Source organism: Euprymna scolopes, chromosome 46, assembly GCF_053919585.1.
Source record: "Euprymna scolopes isolate OS-2025 chromosome 46, ASM5391958v1, whole genome shotgun sequence".
Classification (NCBI taxonomy): Eukaryota; Metazoa; Mollusca; class Cephalopoda; order Sepiida; family Sepiolidae; genus Euprymna; species Euprymna scolopes.
This window is the reverse complement of record NC_136527.1, coordinates 54,841,851-54,856,639: the sequence shown is the minus strand read 5'-3', so window position 1 is coordinate 54,856,639 and position 14,789 is coordinate 54,841,851. Positions and strand designations below refer to the sequence as shown.

At 30.1% G+C, this 14,789-nt stretch overlaps 1 protein-coding gene across 1 annotated transcript; it reads right to left on the bottom strand.

The window, feature by feature from the left end:
* Nucleotides 1-7,307: 7,307 nt before the first annotated feature.
* Nucleotides 7,308-11,711, bottom strand: LOC145270702 (uncharacterized). Its single transcript, XM_080126320.1, has one exon. It carries the CDS (start codon nt 11,330-11,332, stop codon nt 9,317-9,319), a length of 2,016 nt encoding a protein of 671 aa, XP_079982446.1. The 5' UTR covers nt 11,333-11,711; the 3' UTR covers nt 7,308-9,316.
* Nucleotides 11,712-14,789: the final 3,078 nt, after the last annotated feature.

Here is a 14,789-nt window from a genome sequence, read left to right as displayed (position 1 = left end):
TCTGTTTGTGGATAAGATGCTCCATGTTTATCCCTATTTCAGAGTATTTTTTTGACTCATCTATTGCAGTGCCCACCATATTTTCTCTATTCTGAAGAAGGTAATCTCTCAACGCCGTCAGCCTGACAGAACTTTGGTGCAGATCCAGCCCCTTATCTTGAAGATACTTATGGGCATCATTGATTTCTGGGAGAATAGTTTTCCAAAAACTCAGAAATAAAAGAAACGGAAACGACAATACCGAGTTGAGAATTAAAGATGCATCTGATCTTATAGCTGAATTTTCTCCTCCTTCTTTGAGCTATTCCATGGCACGGACGACTTCCAATATTTTTTTACCACAACATTTACAGCTTGTGCTCGACTACTCCATCCAGTTTCTACAGTCCGCTTGATACTTAAACCAGTCAACTGAATCAAGATGTCCCAGCGATGTGTAGATGCAGAAAAGAACGAGAATAACCGGTCAAGTATGCCAAAAAAATGTAACAAAGTGAATCACTACAGAAGCGGCATGTACACAAGCCAGATTTAATGGATGGTTAATGCATGGAATGAATAGAGCTTTTGGGTTGGTGTCGGAGATTCGTTTCTGCACACCCGATCGGTGGCCTGCCATAATAGCATCATTGTCAAATGCCTGGCAGATACAGTCGTTAGTCTGAATCGCATCGTTCTGCAGTTCTCACAACATCAGTTGAGAAATGTCATCCGCGCTTTTACCTTTTGTCTCGATGAAGCGGAGAAACGAGTCATCCACTGTTATTTTATTTTTTATCAATTTTTACGTAGCGCAACAACACTTCACTCATCTGGTCCTTGTGAGATACATCAGAAATGCTATAAAATATTTGCTTTCTTTGATCTGATCGATGATTTTTTCTCACCTGCTTTGCCAAAATGTTCACAAATTCATTTTGAATTTCAGGTGACAGATAAGAAGTAGCGATTCTCTTTCCCAGGTTAACTTTCCCCAAATGTTCACGGAGCACAGGGTCATATTTGGCCAATAAATTTACCAATTCTAAAAAAATATTCCCTTTGTTTTCTTGATCTCTTTCATCATTATATATGTCTTTCCGGTGACCCCATAGTGCCAGATTCTGATTGACGAGAAACTTGATGACGTCCAGCAATCTAGCTAGAATTTCATGCCACTTCTAAGTTTCCCTCTCAATAAGATGTTGTTCTACTTTGTCAACTACCTTTCCTTCCAGTTGATAAACACTTGAGCATAAGATGTTCATATACTTTCGGGTTTAATTTCTATTAATTCGTAAAACCCACATCAGCAGAAAAATTTGTCAGTCCAATTGAAAACAGTTTGAACCAGAAGCAAAATAAGGCTTCTCTAGAAGGAGAATACACCACCCATGTTCTCAAAATTTTCTCACCGTTGCACAATTCTCGATAGAACCATTTTTTACGTAGTTTTCTAACACCTTTTGTTTTTGTTTCTGGTCGGACTACTTCCTTGAATTCATGATCCAGTTGCTGCACAGCGGCAGATCCCTGCTGAACAAGCACAGCGCAAATTTTATGATTAATCTCAACTGGCCATAAATCAACATACGTAAAATCGGTTGCAGTGTATGTTTTCGCGCCATGGTTGCCATTCCAATTCTTCCACTTCAGGTGCATTAACATCATTGACAGTTTTGATATATCAACGCTATCAATGTCGACTTTCGAAGTAACAACTTCACTTCGGTTTTAGCATGATTTTCGACCTTCGTTTCGGCCGTTTCGGCCACAGAAGTCTTTTCCGTGAATTTCAACAGTGTGCCTTTATTCTTTTTCCTTCCTCTTCTTTTATTTTTTGCTTTTTACGGAATGCCGCATCACTCTCCTTCATTCTCTTTATTACGGTACCTTCTTTCAAAATTCATGAAATATTCCTAAAAAATAAAAATTCTTGTGTTGTTCCGAACTAGTACCACAAAAGGTGAGATATCCCCCCATAAAATCATCTTTTTCTGAGATACCTAACCCTAAATATATAGAGAGACAGAGAGATCGTCACTACCCCCCTAAAACAAGAAACTTACGAGGAAAGAGTTTCATTTTATTTTCTATTTTAAATGTTACTTATGTTTATGGCCACTTTTCTAATCTGTTGAATATTTTATTTTCTATTTATGAGCGGTTAAGTTTTCAAATATTTGCGTAAAAACAAATCTGAAAACGAAGCTCCTCGCGCCTTCCTCATGAAGACGAAGAAGGGGCATGTAACATTTATTTGCTGCATATTTGATTTTTTACTAGTTATAGAATCTCTCTGTATTTAAAGCAACCAAAAAATAATTAAAATCCTATTTCCAGAAATGATTCATCATAATAAACTTCGGTTTAATCACAAATACGTCAGTGATTATAAAATTTTGTTAATAGTTTGAAAAAATCAATTACTCCGTGATTGTTTGAAACTTGACAGAAATTCGGCAGTATTTAAACTATCAAATAGAAAGCCACTTAAATAGTATTTGGGGTGTAGCGCTTAGTTCCCATTTAAAACTATATTCCTTTATATGACAATCATAAAATCTGTTTACAGTCAATTTTTATTCCGTACTTGCTTAATGTTTTTCCAATTCCAAAATTACGTAATTTCCTGTCGCTAATTTTCCGTGGTATCACTTCATTATCAGTGATGTTTTGAAAGTATTTTCTTGACAAAAATGTTTTGTTTAATTTTTCAATGTAAATCAGCTGCTTTCTTTGAAATGTAAATCAGCTGCTTTCTTTGAAAAGTTAGTTTCAAAAAAGCTTGCATGAATCATCATTGTTTTACAAATAAAATAAATTTACATCGTATTTGTTGTTATTATCAATAATAAAAAAGTAGATTAAAAACTTTAAACAATCGGTTTCGGAATCGTAAATTATGGATACATTTTTCCGATTCCAATACCTCCAAATGTTCCGATTTTTTACAACATTTCCGGTATAAAATTTGAGATTTTTTTAGCTTTAATTTATTTTTTCTATTTTCTATTTTTACCCTATCAAAATGCCGCTCGTAAAACAGGGACCCTTTTTTTCGATTCCAACACCTCCAAAATTTCAAATATTTTTTTTTTACAAATTATCGGTTAACAATTTAAGATATTTTGTTAGCTTTTATTTATTTTCAGTTATTTTTTTCTATTTTACCCTCTCAAAATGCCACCCCCTGACATGGGCCGATCGTAAAATACGCACACATTTTCCGATTCTGATGCCTCCAAATGTTCCGATTTTTACATTTCGGTAAAAAATTTCAAACTTTTTGTTAGCTTTTATTTATTTTTTCTATTTTTTATTTCTACCCTCTCAAATGCCGCCCCCTGAGATGGGTCGCTCATAAAACAGGGACACATTATCTGAACCCGATACCTCCAAACGATCAGATTTTTTACATTTTCGTTGTTAGCTTTTTATTTATTACTTTTTCTATTTTTAACCTTTTAAAATGCCGGCCCTTACATGTGCCGCTCATAATATAGGGACATATTTTTTTTCTTATTTATTATTTTTTCTATTTTTAACCTTTTAAAATGCCGCCCCTTACATGCGCCGCCCATAATATAGGGACATATTTTTCTAAAAGTCCCGATGTTTACAATCTTTTTTGCATTAAATTTAAGATATTTTGTTAGCTTTCATTCATTTTTAAATTATTGTTTTTTACCCTCTCAGAATACCGCGCCCTGATTGGATGTGAAGTAAATATTAAAAAAATTGTAGAACAAATAAATTGATTGGATGTGACGTTAATGAAAAAATAAAACAGATGTGTTTTTTGTGTAAAACGAATAAATTGGTCGGATGTAACGAAAATGAAAAACCAAACAGTTTTGTTATTGCGAAACAAATAAATTGATGGGATGTGACCTAAATAAAAGCAAAACAAACAAAGCTTTGAAATATTGAACATTTAATTTTTTTTAATTGTAAAACGTATAAATTGATTGGATGTGACGGAAATGAAAAAAATCAAACAGATTTTTTTATTGTAAAACGAATAAAATTGATTGGATGTGACATAATTAAAAAAAAACAAACAAAGATTTAAAATCTTGACGTTTAATCTTTTAATTGTAGAACGAATAAATTGATTGGATATGACGCAAATGGAAAAAAACAAAACAAAGCTTTAAAAAACTTGACGTTTAATTATTTTATTGTTAAACTAGTAAAATTTTAGCAGTGTCAGAAACGTTATTAAAAATGCGTGAAAAATTGAATAATTCGACCTCCTATCTTTCCCAGCTTATAACTACTTGAAAAAATGTAATTCAAACTCTAATTTTTTTCAAATAAAGGAGTAAAGACCAACTTTTTAAAAAAGTTACAGGTTTTACAGCAAATTATGCAATATTTGTGTTTTTAAATCGTTTTTCTTTAAAAAAGATTTAAAGAAAATCAACGAATTTTAACTTTTTTCGATAAATATATGTGTATATAAATTCCAAAAATCACTTACCTATAAAAAATACTATTCAATGGATACTTCCATTGTTCATTGTTAAGAATTTATCCATATTTTTATTTACAATCTCATGTATTTTTTAAATAAAATAATTTTTTAAAACAACTATTTGAAAAAGCCGCCATTACATAAGCATTTTTATGGTGTTAGTGAAATGCTGAAGCGGTGTTTATTTTTGTTTTGAAATACGAATGGACAGAATGGCGTAAAACCCACATGTTCACGTTAGCCATCTAGCCTTGTGTGTGAAGAAATATGTGTCACCATAGATGAAAACTAGTTACATTTTACTTATAAATTTTTGCTTAAAAAAACAGTCGGGGAATTTTTTCTTTTCTCAAAGAAATAAATGAGTATTGGATTTAATATATTTTATTTATACTTTACAGAGTGAATTTTTTTAATATCAAAAAAAAATATTGAATGAACTAATTGCCGTAATAAAACGAAACTTCCTGGGCAGTATAAGATTATAAGATTTTACTTAAAAAAATTCAACGTGGTTTAAAAAAACGGTTTTAAACGTTGGACTTTATAGGTAAATTTGCAAATAACTGTATTTTTTTGTTTTAAATTAATTTATTTTTTATTGATCTTTTATCTTCAATTTCAGCTGAGAAAATTAATTATTTTCATTTTATAGACATTTCAAAATAAGGGTGAATAAAAACTCTTGTCTAGAATATTATATTCGGTTTATTGGAAAGAGCATAAAATTTCACATTGAACTTGAAAATATCGTAAAAATTTAACCAATAGAAAATTTCTTATCGATTTCTAAAGTGAAAAAATTGAAAAAAAATTAACTCGTAAAATTCAATTGATTTCATTACGTAAACAAAATGGCTGCGTGAAGGCGCGCAGGCACTTTGTAAACACTGTTTTTTAAAAAGAAATAATATTTCTATTATTTTTTAACAGCCTTAATAGTTTATTTTGCAAAATAAACAACCACTTTAAAAGGAGAAATTAAGAGGTTTTTATATTTTATTTGCAGTTTTTTTTTAGTGGTATAATTCCCCAATAATTCTGGCACACCAAGTAAATTGATTGGATGTGACGTAAATGAAAAAAAAATCAAACATATTTTTATTGTAAAACGTATAAATTGACTAGAGGTTACATAAATGAAAAAAATCAGACAGTTTTTTTGTAAAATGAATACATTGATCTGATGTGACGTAATGGAAAAAACAGTTTTTTTTTATTGTAAAACGAATAAATTGATTGGATGTGACATAAATGAAAAAAAAATCAAACATACTTTTATGGTAAAACGTATAAATTGACTAGATGTGAGATAAATGAAAAAAATCAGACAGTAAAACGAATACATTGATCTGATGTGACGTAATGGAAAAAAAAAACAAAAATATTCTTTTTTTTGTAAAATGAATAAATTGATTGGATGTGACGTGAATGTAAAAAATCAGATTTTTGAAATTGTTAAACAAATAAATTGATTGGATGTGACGTAAATGTAAAAAATCAGATTTTTGAAATTGTTAAACAAATAAATTGATTGGATGTGACGTAAATGTAAAAAATCAGATTTTTGAAATTGTTAAACAAATAAATTGATTGGATGTGACGTAAATGTAAAAAATCAGATTTTTGAAATTGTTAAACAAATAAATTGATTGGATGTGACGTAAATAAAAAAAATCAGATTATTGAAATTGTTAAACAAATAAATTGATTGGATGTGACGTAAATGTAAAAAATCAGATTTTTGAAATTGTTAAACAAATAAATTGATTGGATGTGACGTAAATGTAAAAAATCAGATTTTTGAAATTGTTAAACAAATAAATTGATTGGATGTGACGTAAATGTAAAAAATCAGATTTTTGAAATTGTTAAACAAATAAATTGATTGGATGTGACGTAAATGTAAAAAATCAGATTTTTGAAATTGTTAAACAAATAAATTGATTGGATGAGACGTAAATGTAAAAAATCAGATTTTTGAAATTGTTAAACAAATAAATTGATTGGATGAGACGTAAATGTAAAAAATCAGATTATTGAAATTGTTAAACAAATAAATTGATTGGATGTGACGTAAATAAAAAAATCAAACAAATCTTTAAAAAAACTTGACGTTTTTATGTAAAAACGAATTGATTCGACGTGATGAATGTGAAATAAAATCAAACAGTTTTTTTATTCTTTTTTTATAAAACGAATAAATTTATTGGATGTGACATAAATAAAAAAAAGCAAACAAATCTTTTAAAAACTTAATGTTTAATTTTTTTTATTGTAGAACGAATAAATTGATTGGTGTGACGTAAATGTAAAAAATAAAAGAAAGCTTAAAAAACTTGACATTATTCTATTTTATTGTAAAAAAAATAAATTGATTGAATGTACCGTCAATGAAAGTAAATCACAGTTTTTTTCTGTAAAACGAATAAATTGATCGAATGTGACGTAAATGAAAAAAATAAAACATATTTTTTTTGTAAAACGAATAAATTGATTGGATGTGACGTAAATAAAAAATAAAACATAGGTTTTAAAAATGTTGAATTTTTATTGTAAAATAAATACATTGATTGATTATTTTTTTCATTTACGTCACATTCGATCAATTTATTCGTTTTACAGAAAAAAACTGTGATTTACTTTCATTGACGTAAATGAAAAATAAAACAGGTTTAAAAACTCAATGTTGAAATTTTATTGTAAAATGAATACATTGATTGGATGTGACGTAAATAAAAAATAAAACATGGGTTTAAAAAACTCAATGTTAAATTTTTATTGTAAAATAAATAAATTGATTGGATGTGACGTAAATAAAAAATAAAACATGGGTTTAAAAACTCAATGTTGAATTTTTATTGTAAAATAAATAAATTTATTGGATGTGACGTAAATAAAAAATAAAACATGGGTTTAAAAACTCAATGTGGAATTTTTATTGTAAAATGAATAAATTGATTGGATGTGACTAGACGAGATATACATACAACGGGAGACTGTTTGTGAATTTCATACCATGAAACTTTGAGAGAAAAAATATAAACCTAATCATGCTTTTCTGGTTAGTGAAAAGCCACATGGCTTTTTAGTTTTTCTTATTTTGTTTACTTGGCGAGCATGTGTGTGTGCTTCAAATTGTTTTTCTTCTAGGGGATGGGACATCCAACCAGATGTCTGACATTTACCCCTATTTTAGTGAGTCCAACCAAGAGATCTTTTCAGGATTCTAGCCGTCCCTTTCAGTGCAATCGTTTGTATTTCCCTTGCACTTGGTTCACCGGGTATGCTTGCTATGTGCTTTTTCAAGTTCTTTTTCATAAGCCCAGTTGCTCCTATGATGACTGGTATAATTGAAACGTCTTTTAATTTCCAATTTCGTTTCATATCATACATAAGTCCTTGATACTTTGTTATCTTTTCCCTCTCAGCTCTGTTAAGCCCTGTATCATTGGGTACACTGACCTCTATTACGGTCGCGTTTTTGTTTGCTCTGTCCCAAATCACTATATCTGGTTTAACAGCTGCGTTTTCTAGATATGTAGCAGTAAGGATTATGTAGTCATAGTGTATAGTGTAGTTGTCATTCCCAACTGTTCGTTCGGGTATATGTTCCCAGGAGTTTTTACTACACTGAATGTTGAGTTTCTTACCTATCTTCCAGTGAATGTATTTGCAAACCCCATTATAGTGATCTGTATAATAACAATCTCCAAGTAGGACTTTGCAACCAGAAATCAGGTGGCTCACACTCTCAACCTAAATGCTTCAGAACCTGCATTTATTATTGTTGCTTAGACCACACATCTTTTTGAAAGTGTTTGTCATGAGGCCCTGGTCTTGTGCAGCCAATATGAACCTCTCTTGGTCGTAATGGAGGGATCCTCTTTTGAGCCAGTCCAGGGAACCATCCCTATCAATATATTCTTGGGATATTTCAGTCGGTAGGTATTTTGCCCGTTTATGGTTGGTCCATTCTTCTGTTTTAACACTATGGAACTGGCTAATGTATTTTTCTGACTTTTCTGGGCTATGTCAGTGGCAGGCTTGTTTGGGTTCTCAGTATCATTTGTAAGGCAATCTTTTCCAAAATGAGTGGCAGGTTGTGTTATAGATGTTGTGCTACTTGCTCGATTCTGATAATGGTCTTTAATTTTCATCAGCTTGGGGTTACAGGAACTTATTATGTACTGACCTATGCTGACGATTGTGGCTCTGTGTTAGTGACTGACTTCCGAGAGTCCCATACCTCCTTCTCGCCTGGGTATATACAAACGAGGCATGCACTGATTTCGATAAATAACTCGGTACAAGGTTAACATCTTCCTTGTCTTTGTGTCAAGCCAATTTATGTCTTTCTGAGGCCAGTCAATAATGCCAAAACTATATGTTAGTACTGGCATGGCAAGTTGATTAATTGCCGTAACTTTTTTCTTGTTTGTGATTTCGGTTTTGAAGATTTTTCTTACCCGGCATAGATATTCTTAGCTTAGTTTCTCTCTCATATTGGAATGCTGGATGGACTCATTTTCATCAATGCCGAGGTATTTGTATGTTTCCTGTTCATCCAGTTCTCTGATTACACTATTTTCATCGTGTTGTATATTTTCAGTAGATATCTTCTTGCCAGCTTTCAGAGTACACATAGTACACTTATCCAGCCCGAGCTTCATTTTGATGTCATTAGAAAAAGTGTGGACAATTTTCAGTAGATGATCTAAATCCTTATCCGAGCTAGCATACAGCTTACGATCATCCATGAAAAATAACTGGTTTATTAACTTGGAGGATTCTCTTTGGGTGCTGTAGCTTAGATTATAAGCACCTTGACAGTTCTTTAGAAGCTTACTTAGAGGATCAATTGCCAAGCAAAATAGTAGAGGAGATAAACTGTCTCTTTGGAAGGTTCCGTTTCTCTCCCGTATGTGTTTTCATATGACTCAACAAAGTTGACTTTTCCGCAAAAGAAGAACCACATACTTCACATGAATGTGGTTTCTCTCCCGTATGTGTTTTCATATGACGTGATAAATGTGACTTCTGTGCAAAAGAAGAACCACATACTTCACAAAAATGTTGTTTGTCTCCTGTATGTTTTTTCATATGATTAAACAAATGTGATTTCCTTACATATGAAGAACCGCATACTTCACAAACATATGGTTTCTCTCCCGTATGTGTTTTCATATGACTCAACAAAGTTGACTTCTCCGCAAAAGAAGAACCACATACTTCACATGAATGTGGTTTCTCTCCCGTATGTGTTTCCATATGACGTGATAAATGTGACTTCTGTGCAAAAGAAGAACCACATACTTCACAAGAATGTGGTTTGTCTCCTGTATGTTTTTTCATATGATTAAACAAATGTGATTTCCTTACATATGAAGAACCGCATACTTCACAAACATATGGTTTCTCTCCCGTATGTGTTTTCATATGACTCAACAAAGTTGACTTCTCCGCAAAAGAAGAACCACATACTTCACATGAATGTGGTTTCTCTCCCGTATGTGTTTTCATATGACGTGATAAATGTGACTTCTGTGCAAAAGAAGAACCACATACTTCACAAGAATGTGGTTTCTCTCCTGTATGTTTTTTTATATGATTAAACAAATGTGATTTCCTTACATATGAAGAACCGCATACTTCACAAATATATGGTTTCTCTCCTGTATGTGTTTTCATATGATAAAACAAAGTTGACTTCAGCGCAAAAGAAGAACCACATACTTCACATGAATGTGGTTTCTCTCCTGTATGTGTTTTCACATGACTCACCAAATTTGACTTCTGTGCAAAAGAAAAACCACATATTTCACAAGAATACGGCTTCTCTCCTGTATGGGTTTTCATATGAGTCGACAAAGTTAACTTCTCTGCAAAAGAAGAACCACATACTTCACAAGAATATGGTTTCTCTCCGGTATGCGTTTTCATATGACACAACAAATGTGATTTTAGTGCAAAAGAAGAACCACATACTTCACAAGAATGTGGTTTCTCTCCCGTATGTGTTTTAACATGAGTCGACAAAGTTGACTTCCATGCAAAGGAAGAACCACATACTTCACAAGAATATGGTTTCTCACCTGTATGTATTTTAATATGACGAACCAAATAGTACTTCCGTGCAAAAGAAGAACCACATACTTCACAAGAATGTGGTTTCTCTCCCATATGTGTTTTCATATGTCTCAACAAATTTGACTTCTGTGCAAAAGAACAACCACATACTTCACAAGAATGTGGTTTTTCTCCCGTATGTGTTTTCATATGACTCAACAAACATGACTTCCATGCAAAAGAAGAACCACATACTTCACAAGAATGTGGTTTCTCTCCCGTATGTGTTTTCATATGACTCAACAAACATGACTTCCATGCAAAAGAAGAACCACATACTTCACAAAAAAATGGTTTCTCTCCCATATGTGTTTTCATGTGACTCAACAAATGTGATTTTAGTGCAAAAGAAGAACCACATACTTCACATGAATGTGGTTTTTCTCCCGTATGTGTTTTCATATGAGTCAACAAATTTGACTTTTTTGCAAAAGAAGAACCACAAATTTCACAAGAATATGGTTTGTCTCCCGTATGTGTTATCATATGGCCCAACAAATGTGACTTCCGTCCAAAAGAAGAACCACATACTTTACAAGAATGTGGTTTTTCGCCTGTATGTGTTTTCATATGAGTAAACAAAGTTGACTTCTGTGCTAAAGAAGTACCACATACTTCACAAGAATGTGGTTTCTCTCCTGTATGTGTTTTCATATGACGCAACCAAGTGTGTTTCCAGGCAAAAGAAGAACCACATACTTCACAAGAATGTGTTTTCTGTCTCGTACGTTCATTGTCTCTCATTTTGTTTTGTATCTGATTTAAAAAAAAATAAAACTCAATGGAGTATGTGTGTGACGCTAATAAATTTCAACTTTAGACATTTTAGATAAAGAAATTTTTTATCATGTTGATCCTTTTTAACCCTTTTTTATTTAAACGGCACTGTTTTGGGGGGTGCAATTTAGTGTTATACTTGATAATAACCACCCGTTATAAGAACAATTTTTTTCCAAATTAGATAAAAACTTTTTGATAAGTCACATCCAGATTTTTCAACTTTAGACAATGAAGTTTCTAATTATTTTTAACCTTTTTTATCATCAATGAGAAAAGTCCAACTTATCAATTAATGGATTTCTTTTAATTGTTGCAAATTCTGAAAATATAAAAAAAATTGAAAACATACATGTCATGTGATAAAATTCAATTTACTTTGTTGATTTTTATTAAAAATATCCAAAACATTTATTATTGATGAAATTCAAAATAAAATGATTATAGTTTTATGCAATACTGGTTAGTTAGCAAAATTAATGTATTTCTATTTTCAAATATTCAATGTATTTCTATTTTCAAATATTCAATGTGTTTCTATTTTCAAATATTCAATGTGTTTCTATTTTCAAATATTCAATGTGTTTCTATTTAAAAATCTTTAACTAAAATCTTTATGAGGATTATTTATATTATTTGGATTCATCTTGGGTGTATTTTGTTGAACTTGGCAACTTTTTTTTCAACTCCGAATTATGTACAGAATTCTGAACAGAAGTCTTTATTTAGTACATTAGATTAGCAAGCTCTTATATCGTTAGCGATGACTGCTAGAATTCCTATGTAATTTCAAATTCCATTTTAAATCCCACTGATGATTGAAACTTCAATGACTAAGAGTATGTAACTTACAACTGAATTTTACCAAGTACTCTCACCATAGCACCACGGATCCTACAAGACAATCCTAGTACGAATTTTAGGAAATATTCTGGTTCGAGATGTTATCACTATTACTACATAATCTCTCTCATATATATATATATATATATATATATATATATATATATATTAATGTATATGTACATAAATATTATTCATTGCTTATTATTAATGGGTCCCATATCGTGTTAAATAGTATACTAGGTATGCTTAGTAGTTGCTCATCATTCAGAATATCTGCTGTTTTGTTAGTGAATGCCATGGCTAACATTTATGTATAATTTTCTACATTTACATGGAGGTTTCTCTTAAACTTTCCACCTCATTTTGATATGTATTGTTATTAGTACATATTGCTTTTGCTTGGTGTTGTAGGAAACAGTCTGTTACATTCTTTACATTATATAGATTGTGAGAATTGAAGTTTGGATATGAGAGTCTTTTAATTATGTTAACTCCACATGGCATCACATGATTTGGAAAGTAAAATAGACAAGAGTTTTATTGGTGTCATGCATTCAAGTTTTGCAAACGCACATTTGACAGCTGGTAGCAAATGCACTGAACGATGGGGTCAGGTTGTCAAGATTGATATCATCAGTGGTGAAAGCTCAACTATTTGACATGCACAGATCTCGAATCGAGTCCACCTGAACAAAGCAGGTCACATATATAGCCCAAAGAAAAGAGATCTAGCTGAGTTAACACATATAAAGGAAAAGAAAAGAAAAATTTGGATATTTTTCTTTTATGTTTCTGCTTGAAAAACGATGACGCACATAAGATAACCCAAAAATACAGATATACTCAAATTTTTATAATCTTATTGTAGGGTTACCAGAGCAGTAGACGGGGGAAAATGTCAGATAACTCTCTTAACAACACAGGACAATTCAGTTGGACAATTAAAAAACAAACTCATGTTAAGCAATGCAAGTTGAAAATGGGCAGAATTGAAAAGGTCCCTAGAGGACGACTTTGAAATTGTTGCAAACCCTAACAAACATGTAGTCGAATGAGCAAACGTGACAATGGTAAGGTTAGAAGGAATACAAGACTATATGCAAAGGATAATTACATTAGAAAAATGCGCTTTTAGTGGGATGGGACCAGAAAAGCAGAATAGTCAGAAAACAGGGACTGGAATTAGGAATAGATAAGTGAAGATCATAGTGATTAGACACGAACCACAAGATCTTCAAGTGACTAATCAGAAAGCACTAGCAAAAGTTAAATGGAAGATCTGGCTCAATGCAAGCCAGGAGTATGAAGACAAGCCCATGGAGGTTTGTCACATGAGACAGAGGATTCTAGTTGAGGCTATGGGTCCAGCCATTCCCTAAAAGTATGGAAATATAAAGTAGAGAGTAGAGGACTTGTATTTCAAACTAGAAAGAAGGAACAATTTTCTATTTTTATTACTACTTTTTATTATTTTTTATTTTTATTATATTATTTTTTATTTTAATTTTTTCTATTTATATTATAATTTTTCATTTTTATTTATTTCTGTTAATATTATTTTTTATTTTTTTATCATAATCATTATTTTTTATTTAATTTGATTATTATTGTTCACTATTATTTTTTTATTTATTTCACCATTATTTTTTATTTAATTTGATTATTACTTTTCACTATTATTTTTTATTTAGTTCATCATTATTGTTTTATTATTCAATTTGATTATTATTGTTCACTGATTTTTTATTTATTTCATCATTATTATTTTTTATTTAATTTGATTATAACTTTTCACTATTATTTTTTTTATTTATTTCATCATTATTATTTTATTATTGAATTTGATTATTATTGTTCACTGTAATTTTTTTATTTAATCATTATTATTTTTTTATTTAATTCGATTATTATTGTTCAATACTATTTTTTATTTCATCATTATTATTTTTATTCACTTTTATTTTTATTTATTTTATCAGAATCATTATTTTTTATTTAATTTGATTATCATTGTTCACTATTATTTTTTTTACTTCATTATTTTTTATTTATTTCATCATTATTATTTTATTTTTTAATTTGATTATAACTTTTCACTATTATTTTTTAATTTATTTCATCATTATTATTTATTATTTAATTTGATTATAACTTTCCACTATTATTTTTTTATTAATTTCATCATTATTATTTATTATCTAATTTGATTATTATTGTTCACTATTATTTTTTATTTATTTCATCATTATTATTTTTATTTAATTTGATTATTACTGTTCACTATTATTTTTTTATTTATTTCAGCAATATTATTTTTTATTTAATTTGATTATTATTGTTCACTATTATTTTTTAATTTATTTCAGCATTATTATTTTTATTTAATTTGATTATTATTGTTCACTATAATTTTTTTATTTATTTCAGCATTATTATTTTTATTTAATTTGATTATTATTGTTCACTATTATTTTTTTTATTTGTTTCATCATTATTATTTTAATTTAATTTGATTATTATTGTTCACTATTATTTTTTAATTTATTTCATCATTATTATTTTTATTTAATTTGATTAT